This window comes from Lates calcarifer, linkage group LG19 (assembly GCF_001640805.2).
Source record: "Lates calcarifer isolate ASB-BC8 linkage group LG19, TLL_Latcal_v3, whole genome shotgun sequence".
In the NCBI taxonomy this organism is placed as follows: domain Eukaryota; kingdom Metazoa; phylum Chordata; class Actinopteri; family Centropomidae; genus Lates; species Lates calcarifer.
The window spans coordinates 23,096,349-23,108,530 of record NC_066851.1 but is presented as its reverse complement, the minus strand read 5'-3'; the positions used below and the strand labels follow the sequence as shown (position 1 = coordinate 23,108,530).

Below are 12,182 nucleotides of genomic sequence, written 5' to 3'. Positions count from 1 at the left end.
CTCCAACCTGTAGAATGACTGAGTGGACACAGGTGCCAATGCTACAGTCAATCCATGTAAATGGAGGAGTACATCATTTAAACAGTAGGAGACCTGTACCATCAGTTTAAATAGAAACCTCTAATGTTTGACTTCATCCTTATGACACCTCCAACATAACTCCCACAGCCCCTTCACTTCCACCAACTCCTAACATCACTTCACCTCCTTTCAGAAATTTCCTTTCGAGTAACAGTTCAGTTCTTGTGATTTTCACCTTAACTGACACTTGATGTTCCAGCGAGCAGCATATCAGCTGAACGTACTGCTGCTTTGACTTCTTTTAGTTCTTCTGTTTCAGTTTCTGTCAGAGCTTCATTAACTTCATCATCATTTCCCAGGAATTCATATTTTCAGACCTCAGTTGATCCTCATATCTTTAAGAAACTGTGGCTTTCCTGCTTTTAATGTAAAGTTACTTTCATGTTAATAAGGCAGATACAACTCTTAGGTATGTGTTAGGTATGTTTCCATGAACTTGCATCAGTTAACTGAAGGTAATGGCTGTATCAGACAGCAGAATAAAGAACCGTCTGGTCTGTGTGGCTGTTTTCAGACCCTCGTGTGTTTAAATACACTCACTGTACACACATCAGAAATGTCATAGATTCTTGTGTCTGATGCGTGTTGGGTCTCAGCATGATAACAGACAGGGACTGTAGTTGCTGAAGTTAATAGAGAGTGAAGCTGGTTGATGAAGGTTCGTGGTGTTTGATTTCTGTCACATCAGCATCATCAGCTCAGCTGTGACAGAGTCTTGATTTCTACACAGAGACAGTCGACTGTTCTTTCACAAAGAGACAAGTAGAAACAAAAACCCACCGCTGATAACTTTTCAATTACTTTACTCAGAGCACACTGCTGGTCATAGTTAATTCGATTAAAAGTGTTAATCTTGCAGGTTATGTCTCCAGGAAGCAGTGGAGGTTTGAAGTGACTGACGGGGCGTCTCTATCTCCCCCTCCTCATATCTCCTCCTCGAGCTCAGAGCAGGCTGCGCTTGGTTTGGCTCAGCAGGCTCTCAGGGTTGGATGAGCAGGAAGTAGAGATGGATGAAAGGAAGGAGTTTAGGAGGTAAAAATGGACAGCTGGGTGGATTATGGATGGACAGCGAGGTGGGCGACTCCCCTCGCTTCAATCTTTGACTCGAAGATCGACTCAGGTTGCCATCTATTGTGGGAGCATTATCATTTTAACCAAGAATAACACCTCAATCGCCAGTTGGATGGCTGGCTGCCTGCCTGACAGGGATTTCTGTCATTCCCAATGTAATTAGTGTGTAAGGGGAGCCAGGAGAGAGGCTGGCGCCAGACTCAGGCTGAATAATACAGGGGGAGGTGTAGGAGCACTGATGGATAATTTAACACGGATCTCCAGAAGCTTTGCAGTACCTGAGTGCACTGCAGAGAAAATGTGACATGTGAATGTGCTCAAGTGAGAAAGTAAAGACAGACTGACAGATTTCCATTAGAATAAATGTTCTTCTTTTTTCTCATTGTTGTAGAAAAATGCTTTATCTCCACTTATTAATGTGCAACGGCTGGTGGGAACGCCAGAGAGGGAATTATTATTCATAGTATTCATATGAAATGATAAGTGTTCTGATAAGCAGTGTGCTTTTCTTTTTTCTGTGTTTCCCCTGCAGATAATTTTCCGCAAGATCAGTGAGGTCAAGAAGGAGGAGGAGGAGAGGCAGCGAGCGAAAAACGAGGTGCAGCTCACCATCCCCCAGGACCATCCGGTCCGGAAGCTTTTCCAGAAGTTCAAGCAGCAGAAGGAGCTCCGCAACCAGGGAGCTTCTGCCGCCTCGCAGCTGGACCTGGAGAAGAACCAGCTGCAGGTGGAGCAGCACCAGCACCTGCACCCCCACAGCCTGCAGCTGGGCCACTCCAGCCTGCAGCACTCTCTGCCGCTCAGCCTCCATCGGCCACACTCCTCCATGCAGAACGGGGCCCCGCCCAGCAGCAGCGTGCTGACCGTGTCTCAGGTCACGCCCATGCAGAGCTCCCTGGCGTACAGCCATCCTGGAGAGCCGGCTGCCAAGCAGAACAACTGTGATATCATGGAGCTGCAGCCCAGTTCTGCTGGAGGGGGAGGTGAGCAGACTGTCAGGCTGAAAGTCAGCACCAGCCCTGCGCTGGGAAAACCGGCCCCCAAGGCCAGCGGCTGGATGCGCCTGAAAAATAACATGGCCCCAGTGGAGGCCAGGAAGGAGGGGCTGAACAACAACGTCAAGGCTGTGTCTGTGGAGATGCTCTCTCAGGAGGGTAAAGGTCAGGAAGCAGGGGGGAGTGGGGGCGTAGAGGAGGGTGGGGTGTCCAGTAACAACCCCCTCCGAAAGACGGACTCCTGCGACAGCGGCATCACCAAGAGTGAGCTGCGGATCGACCGGGCGGGGGAGGCGCGGACCCCCGCTGCCGTGACCCCCCTCCTCCACAGCCCTCTCCCCGGAGGAGCGGGGTCTCCTCACCCCTTCTGCCCCATCCCGGAGCAGGCCCTGCAGGCTGCACTTCACGAGACCCGGCTGGAGCTCCGGGAGGACATCCAGACTCTGGGAGGCCGTCTGGGCGCCCTGGAGAGTCAGGTAGCTGAAATTATCAAACTGCTGTCGGACAAGAGGCGGCCGTCCACGGGGCCGCAGTCTGCCTCCACCACACCCAAAACCAAAATACAACGTCAGGACATTTTCACCGTTTCCAGGCCTGTTTCTCCAGACTCAGAGAAGGATGAGGGGCTCTGAAGAGAGCTAAACCAGTGGTGTAGAGAGCGTACTGGAATAACAGTGATCACATGGCACATTGTTCTCCTACGATCACGATTATCAAGTCAAGGTAACACTCGTTTTGAGGCATCCTGCTCTGTCGGATTCAGTTACGCCACTGGTCTCAATTCTCTGAGATAAAAACTGGCTTCTTTAACATTTGCACACTGACTTTTATCTCCAGGTCACATGAGAGTCCACACTCCACGGTGACCTGGATCCCGTTTTTTTGATTGTACATACCTCTCTATGCATGTCCAGCTGGATTCTGGCCTGCCAAAGAAACAACAACTGAACGTACTTATTGCCTGTATATTATGCAGTTGACTGCATGCAAATCGAATTTAAAGAGACATTTTATTGAGCTACACTGTACATATGAATATTTTTCATTGATAATTTACTATGTGGACATTCAGGGTTTGCATACTGGTAGCACTATAAACATTAAATAACAGATAGGGTTTACTGGCAAAGGGATTGTGCATGGATTATTTATAAATAGAGAAATGGAAAGGAATGACGTTTTTTTGTTTTTGTTGTTTTGTCTTTGCCTGTGAGAAGAAATAGAAGTTTTATTCTGCTCTCACCTCGCCCTCTGAGAACACAGATTGCCACATGTGAAGAAGCAGCATCCCTTAACACAGAGAGGGAATTTTCTGGTTTGAGGAAAATCTTTTTTATATGGGTTAGTGATTTTGCTTCTTATAATAATTTCTATTTTTGATTACGGAAATGTCCTTGGCCTCATTTTGATGTCTGGTAAACCCTTAAATGGTTATTTTGTTAGACTGCTCCTTGTGTCTATGCATTGCTCGGGTTCGCCTTTGTTATCATGTTGGTGAATGAAGGAAGTTTGCTTTTTCTTTCTTTTTGTTCCATTCCTCTGCATGAATCAGGGATGGCAGAATGCACTTTGGGTAAAGCTGGGATGACAAGAAGGTTTTTGGGGGAATAACATGGAGTTTAGTTCACATAAAAGTCCACTCAGCACAGTGACATGTAATCCCACAGCCCCAGCATCACACACGGCAGTCTTAACCAGCGAGCATCTCACTGAAGCCCGCTCTGAGTTCCATTAAGGACAGCAGCTTTGCCGCAAAAAGCTCAAGTAATAAAAAATGGAATACTGTACTTTTTATGATCAGTTTTCTAAATCTGCATGCAAAGGAGTAGTTTTATGCTCCAGAGTGCGTACCTATATATATATGTGTGTGTGTGTGTGTGTGTGCGTACACATACACATGCATACACATGCAGCGTCTCTTGATGTGAACCCCGACGGCCCAGCGAGGCTTTTGCTACACAGAGGGCAGATCAGTGGGTTTCTGTCAGACGTCAAGGTTTTTCAGGTCCTGTGAGGTTCAAACGCTGTCCCTCCTCACCCTGCAGCAGCATTCATCCCATCACACACACACACACACACACACACACACACACACACCATCACATTTGATAAGGCAGAAGAAGAATAAAAGAGAACACAGATGTACAGTAGCCGTCACCAAAGCCTCAGCTGTTTAACGACTGATGTCTTCTGCTTTTTTGCAGTGAATGGACAGGTGGCAGAAAACGGGCTGATGTGAATCAGAGGGTTCAGCTCATGTAACACACCTTCTGGTGGCCATATTGGAGGTCGTTAGCTCCTGCATAGCTAACAGCTGGTTGGATTTCTCTTTTGGTCGACAGTCGACACAAAATGAGGAGAGAGAGTCGTGCAGGCTCCAGTTCTGATTGATTTAGGTTCGATGCATTCGCTCACATATCTCTTGATAAATTTGTGTCAAGAATTGAAGGCGTCGTGATCAATCTGTGAGAGTGATGATATTACACACAAACACAGACAGGTGCATGAGAGAGAACCAATGAGGTAAATATCAACATATTGGAAATATGAAAAACCTGCTTTTAATGATCCCAGTTCTAAATGCAGAGTCTGTGTAGTTTTTCATTGCTCATTTACAGTTTCCTGCTTCTGAAAACTTTCCACCAAACTGCTCTGAGACTGAAGCTGTTTTCCTTCCTGATGTTGATTGTGGTTTTAAACATGCAGACTCCTTCAGGTGTGTCTCTCTCTGCTGTCAGCAGACTGGAAAACGATGAGGATTATTAACTTTGTAATGCTAATTGGCACAGACTCACACTAGATGAAGACGAGTTTAGACATAAGATTCCTGTCACTGTATGCTAATCAGGTTTTGCTTTGGAACTTTTCTGGAGAGAAGATGGTTTTAATGGCTTCAGTTGTTCATTTCATCCTGTGTGTTCCAGGCCTGTTTCCTGCACCAACCTGCTTCACATTCACACTCAGTCACTGCTGGGACTTTTCCAGTGTAGCCCTCATTCTCTCTGCTGCTGGCCTCTGAGCAGATCCCCTGCGACAATCAGGGGTAAGTGCCTTGCTCAGGGGCACCTCAGCAGCAGTTTCAGGCAGTTTGGCCCCTAGTGTTTTATGCAGAGATGAATTTATTGGAAGACTTTGTTGATGGCTACCACTGTACCTGTGTAGAGCAGCACAGAGCAGAATGCTTCATATCTCTGATCCTTACTGACATGTCACTTAGAGCGAATATCATGCAAAGCTATGCAACATTTGATTCAGAAGAGGCTGATTCTGATGAACTTCTACTGCTCCACAGTGTCAATAGACGAGGCCAGGATGAGGCTAATTATAGCAAATATATCTATTTGAGGGACTGAGGGTTTGTTTGCTTGTGTATATAAGATATCAGTTATTTATATCTGATGATGGGTTGCATAAAATCAAGACGAGCAGTTGAATTATTTAGGAAAGGCATGAGTCTGTTGTTATGTTACTTTCCTCTCCAGTGGATGGATCCTAATGAGTTTGATGACGAGTTTTCATGGAGTAATAGTTGCATTTTTTTTAGCACTTTTCAAGAACAAGTGCTTTACAAAGACAGTTGAAGACACAGAGCTGCTCTGCCTGATCTCCTCCAGCAGGTCATTTCAAAGTCGAGGGCCCTGAACCCAAAGGTCTCGTCTGGTTTTTAGTCCTGACCCAGGAACTATGAACAGACCCCTATCCAAGGATCTCAGGCTGTGCTAACTGTAAGTGTTCTTTGATTGGTTAAAACTGACTGATGATATTCTGGTTCAGTTTAGTTTTCTGGTGGTGGTATGTTTTATAACTGGCGTAGTCATCATTCTCTTTAACTGTATTTCCCGTAGAGTTTGACAAAAGATTTCTTCCCATTGTTTACGTCTGACAGGAGACCTCCACCATAGACCAGTTAGTCCATAGTAGCAGTTGTAGGCTGTGTCTTTGTTGATCTGCAGGTGGAGGTGTGTGAGGTATTGTGCCCTTTCTGATCAGGTTTTTGTAGTTTGACCAACTGGGCACAACAACACACTTGGCTTTCTTTCTTTTGGCAGCAGAGACTCTTCTCTGAGATGCTAAAAGCTTTGTGGGAGACCAGGAAACCACTTACTGATGCATCAAAAACAGAAATGACTAAATAAGTCCTGGAATGCACCAAACATCAGAGGCTGATGTATCTTTCTAGACTTTAGAAGATTGTCTGAGAGGGATTTTTCCTCTTTAAAGGCTCTGCAGATGTTCGGTTTGATTCATGGTGCTGGTGGCCTGACAGCACAGCTGGCACTGAGATCACATCATGATGGAGCTGAAGATTACAGCCAACAAAAACAAAAGCCACAGTACAGGATGAGAAATGACAGCAGGGATGTAGCTGTTTTGTCCTGTTGGGACAGTTATTCCCCTCAAAGACTTTAGCTGCAGTTCTAAAACTTTTAAAACAGGGAAACTGTCAAATTGATTTAGAATCTTTCAGTTATGTAGGAGTGATTGGCGTTTCAGAAACTAAGCATATATCTGAAGAACGTATGTCTACACTGGAACTAAAGGCTCTGCTCTTTTCCACAGAGAAAGACACAGTATGTGCTGAGGAAATGAAAGTACTGCCATGGAATGATCTAGGCTCAGCTTTTCAGCTTGTCACCCTGTTGCATGTTAATGTTAGAATACTATTAGCAAAGCAGAGAGCTGAATCCTTCAAAGAACAAAAACATGTTGAAACTGGAATGTGAATTGGAGCAAACCCCTAACTCACTGTCATCAAATCACACAAATGACTGGAGGACGTCTTCACCAAACTGGCTGCAGTCAGTACCTCAGACCAGCAAGAGATATATTATCTTTACTTTGAACTGTTTTACAAGAGTATGTAACCATATCTAACAGATTTATCTAAATAAATATAATCACCAGTATCTGATTACTTAGAGAGGCCGAGCTTTTTACAGTCGAGTTCAGTTATGAAAGAAATTCTGGTTTTCTGGAAAAAGTAACTGCAACATGTTTATCCCAACTCTCTGCAGCCGTCTGCAGCTCTGAAACAGACCGAGCCGTCTCAGAGCGTTTTTACATCCTTGCTGTTTTGACTTTTAGTCCAACCTCAAGCCTTCAGAAAGAAGAACACGCTCAGCTGCACTGAAGTTTACCACTGGAGTGATAAGATACTGTCACAGTGTTTTTATAAGCAGTTAATAGACTTATCCATTTTTAAAAGCTAATAAAAGTCAGTTAATTCAAATGTAATGAATTATTATTATACATTATAAAAGTGAAGTTTGAAATGTTATTTTTATCTGTAGTTTAAACCCACAAAGCAAAGCTGCTTCTGAATTATTAAGTGATCATTAAACGTTGTGTCACTTAAATATGAATGAATCACAGTAAAGGTCTTTTTACTCCAGTGGTTCAGTCCAGGCTTCATACGTCTGCAGGAATGTGACTGGTGGAGTTTGTCCTGTAGTTTGGACTCAAACAGCCGCAGCCTCAGACGGAGCAGAGTGACGAGGAAATGTAGAGCTGGGTGAGATTTGCTCCACAATTTTATATTCGCAATACAGTGATTCTCTTTTCAAATGTAATGCATCATCAGCAGTCTGAGATGTCGGACGGGGGAGTTTCCTGTCAGTGAACTCGCCTGAACCTTCGCGACTTGTCAGGTCGTGTGAGTAAACGGCAGAGAGCTCGTCCTCGTCTTTATGAATTTGACAAGAGAATGAAGGGCAACTCCTCCTGTGATCTGAGCCCTACACACACACACACACACACACACACACACACATAGTTTCAGCACAGGCTTTTTCAGCTTCGCCACTTGAATGTACAACAACCTCCCAGCTCCTGTCCTCACTCTGCTCTCCCAGTATTTTCACTGGGAGTGGTGATGGTTTTTGTTTCTCTCTCTCTCTCGGACACTTTCCGTCTTGAAGCTGGTAGGAGGTCCCGTCCTGTCTCATGTCTCTTTGACAAACACCTCCTCTCTTCTCCTCGTTCCTCCTCCCTCCTCCCTATCCTCCACCTTCACCCGTCTGATCCTCCTTTCTCTCTGTGCTCTCCCCTCCCATAGCTCCATCAGGCTCTCCTCAGCATGCTGATGATGTGCAGTCTGTCTGCGTCGTGCCGACTGACTGACACCATGAATCCACCTCTCTGGGGACGGGCGGGCACGGCCGAGGGGCTTCATTTATTAAAATTATCCTCTGGCTTGATTCGATTCTGCAAATTGTATTGAAGATGACACTACAAGAAATGGAAGTCATTTCCTGGGTAGTGATAGAATTTTTTATTGTTTCACTTATCTCAGTAAATCGACGCAACCTGCAGAATTTTCTCACCAGGATTAATTTTTCATCAGTCTCAGCTTTAGCTCAGATTTGGTCGTAAAACTTTGGATGATTTGAATAAACGGGGCCCTTCAGGAAAAGCTTTTCTCTTTTTTCTACTGGAATGTTATCAATTTCTACCGTTTTTGTTAAAGCAGTGGTTATGGAGCAGCACTGAAATCCCACACTGACTCATGTATTGTTTTACAGTTGCACACCTAAACTGTAGTGTCAGAATAATAAACAGCCGTCTGGGATACTCTCTCTGGGCTCCATGTCTGTCCTTGTCTCTCTGTTTTTAGAAACATCTTCCCCTGCACTCAGTTTCCGAAAGGGGCATTAAGTAATCGATGGAGTTTATTGATCTGTATTGGCACCCAGCAGGAGCTGATACAAGAGGACTGCAGGAGGAGAGCTCTTCACCTCCCCCTGTCCTTATGAGCTGTGGTGACTCGTGAGTAAAAAAAAACATTCACAAACCAGAAAGTCACATGACTGATTTCCCTGAAAATTCAATTGATTTATTTTATTTTTAATCTTTAACTAAGAACAAGTACATTTAATCTAAATGGCTATTTGAGGTCCAAAGGTAAAATGAAATGATGTTGAAATTCTACCCTGAACTGTTCATCATTAACACAGAATAGTTGCCTGGCTGCTGGTGGATGGGTGAACCTCAGGTCAGAGGAGAGCATCATGCAGATGTTCCCTCCAGCTTTTGAATCGCACAGAGCCACACAGCTCTGCACAGAAATGACTCCACTAAAGTGGAAAGACTTTCACTTATTTCTGAACTTTGACAGTTGCAGCTTCTCTGCAGGCTCCACTTGTTATTACACTAACTGCTCTGTCAGAAGTCAGATAGAGATTTTGGAAACCTCAAGTGTTGTTCTTTTGTCCTTTCCCTCAGTTGAACCTTTTTCCACTCCTTTGGTGATTTCATTGTTCTGCCTCTTCTCACTTTCCTCCTTCAATCTCACTTCTTTTTAATTTCTCTCTGTCTTTGTGACCAGAATTGATATTACAGGCTCCTGGCTGCTGCTTTCTAAGAGGATCAGTGTAATATGAAATCATCTTTAGTCCCACTTCAACGCCACAGAATCTCATTATGGTAGTCTGAGTTTCAGTTTTGAGGTGTTTACAGACTGTAAGTGTTGGAGTCAGTGCTGTGACTTATGTTCCTTCAGCATTCAAAAAAAGGTTGATGCCACTTTTTCAGCAGCGCAGCTATTTATCTCTCTTTATCTCCCTTTCCATCCATTAATCTGTCCAGCTAATCCAATCAGACATTCCTCAGACATCAGGGACCGTTTGTGGTGTGAAAGGCTCTGAATCTCAGCAGCCAATTACAGGCAGACAGCAGAATCATCACGGTTAGTTTCCTGTGGATGGTGAGTGCTGATGGTGAGCCAAAGGAAACAAAGAGGAGAAATTAGCCTGTCAAGACTGTGCGGCGGCTCCAGCCGGCCCACCTGCGGCTCTGCCTGGACACATGAAGCCTCTGCTGTCTCCAGAAGTTAAAGCTGAGCCTCATTTTAGTGCCAAGACGCAGCACATGCTTATCCCCATTAGCATCTGCTCACTGCTCCTGAAAACTGAGAGGAGGAGACACACTCTTTTACCCAAACTGACACCCGTCAGCTCAGGGTGTGCCGGCAGAGTCTCTTGGAAAACATATTTAATTGCTGCTGGTGAAAAGTGAAAGTGTGAAAGGCTCTGAGTCACTGAAGTTTGAAGCCACGCTGCTTTTGAAGCTCATTTACTGGAGAATTGTTCCTTTTTAGTGTCAGTCATGATGTGTAGGCGTTAGTGTTTTAGTTTCTCTGAGTGTGAACAGCTTCAGAGGCCGTTTCACTCAGTATTTTATGGCTCTTTTCAAAGCCAAAACAACACCATAACTTCCCCTCAAAGATTGATTCCACAATGAAAAATACTGTATATGGTACATTTTGGGTAAAATACCTGAGTACTGTTCATCTTCAGACATCTGAAATGTCGGGAATTTTAGGGCTAAGCTCTTGTAGTTTAAAAAACAGCATTGTTTATTTTCGATTGGAGAAAAGCTTTTGCTTCTTTTCAAACGCAGATATCAGACTTTTTCCATAAAACTCTTCAGTTTCTCACAGCAGCCACGTGAAAAAGCCATTACCAGATGTATTCATGATTCATCCGTATTGTAGATTCAGCTGGATGACTCATTTAATATCAACGATTAGAGGAGATTATTTCATACCTGCTGAAGTTACCAAAATGTTGGAGAGTGAGATGGAGATTTAACTTTGCTGCTTCGTGTTGTATTGAAGTATTCAGGTACTTTACTAATTATACACTGTACAGAAATGTAGTTACAGTCACTCTACAGATTTATTTTCTCCTCAGGGAGACGAAAAAATGACTTTTCAAAGGCGAAGTGAGATTCAATGAAGCAGAGAGAAATCGACGAGAAAAATTCCTGTAATTCTTTCTTTTATTGATCCAACTTCCATGAAGGGAAATCTGCAGCTGGCTGCTTCCGTCCTCAGACAGAGAGGTCACACTCCAGGCTCAGGATCAGAAAAGAGAATCAACATTTTTATTAGGTTCGACTTTTTTATGAAGTGTTTTACAGAGGCTTATCTTAACTGCCAGTAATTTAGGAATATAAAGCTGTGTACACAGGTCTTTGGTTATTGTCACCTCATACCCCCCCTGCTCCTACAGAGCCTCTAAGACAACACGAGCAAATATATTTTTTCCTCCAGGTTTCTGGTGAACAACAGGTAGTTTTGTTTGTTTCACCAGTTAGAAAACACTGTTTTCTGAGGTGCAGTCTCCAGTGTGCACCTGAAGACTCATGCACCCTCAGGGGGTCCATAACAAACACGGTTCAGACAAGAACTGGACATGAGAAAATATCTTCCCTGAGGAACTCCAGAGTTAATGCAGCACATCAGCTGGCTCCTGGTCCTGAAGGTGAGCTCACGCTGTCCACATCCTGATGACACAACTGTATATTTATTAGTTTGATTAGTTAAGAAATGACTGTGTTGTTTCTGTCCTGCAGTAAAGAGGAAGTTCATCCATCAGAACACGAGGTAAGATCTGTGAAAATAATTGGTTTTGTTTCCAACTGTCATAAATATTAAAGCCTCTCACATCAAAAATTCAAAACAAAACAAAAAGTAGTCAATATGATGTTGTCCCACTTTATCAGACCCAAACTGGGACAGTCTCTTAGTCTGTTATGGAAGAGAAAAATTCACTTTATGTAAGGGGAACACCTGAAAGGCAAAAAGTGCCCCTCTTGTTCTGAATACATCGGTTTTATTCGCCCTGACACAGTTACACAACTTCTTACAAGACAGCAGAGCCCCGGTAATGATACAAAACTGGCTCTTGAAATATAAAAAAGAGATTTTTGCACACTCGTCTGATCTTTATGGTGTGTTTAGCTGCAAAGACACGAACTCTGTCCCTTGAAAGTCACATATCAGATCACAGCAGTTTGCTCTCAGCTCTTCATGAGGATGAAACTAAAGTCATGTTATTCGTTTCTCCCCGTTAGCTGCTGTCGATACCGAGCAGAAACACTGTAGTGAACCTTTAATTATCTTGTGGGAGATCAGCTGGATGTTTGAAGCCATTCTTAGAGATTGGAAAATTGGACTGTTAATAGAAAATGTCTCCAAACGCTGCTCCCCGTGGACACTGCCTCCTCGGATTCAAAATTGAATCTGACCATTGA

At 44.0% G+C, this 12,182-nt stretch overlaps 1 protein-coding gene and 1 long non-coding RNA gene across 4 annotated transcripts in view; both read left to right on the top strand.

Moving 5' to 3' along the window:
* The window catches only part of kcnh5b (potassium voltage-gated channel, subfamily H (eag-related), member 5b), a 111,939-nt gene extending 107,623 nt beyond the window's left edge, over positions 1-4,316 (top strand). For all 3 annotated transcript variants that reach the window (XM_018703199.2, XM_018703204.2, XM_018703201.2), the window contains exon 13: positions 1,685-4,316. In XM_018703199.2, the coding sequence (XP_018558715.1) occupies positions 1,685-2,779 (1,095 nt within the window). In that variant the 3' untranslated portion in view covers positions 2,780-4,316. The remainder of the gene's footprint in view (positions 1-1,684) is intronic.
* Positions 4,317-6,802: 2,486 nt separating this feature from the next.
* LOC127143586 (uncharacterized) lies at positions 6,803-8,722 on the top strand. The gene is made up of 2 exons (XR_007815149.1): positions 6,803-7,659; positions 8,203-8,722. It is a non-coding gene; the product is annotated as an uncharacterized LOC127143586 (long non-coding RNA).
* Positions 8,723-12,182: the final 3,460 nt, after the last annotated feature.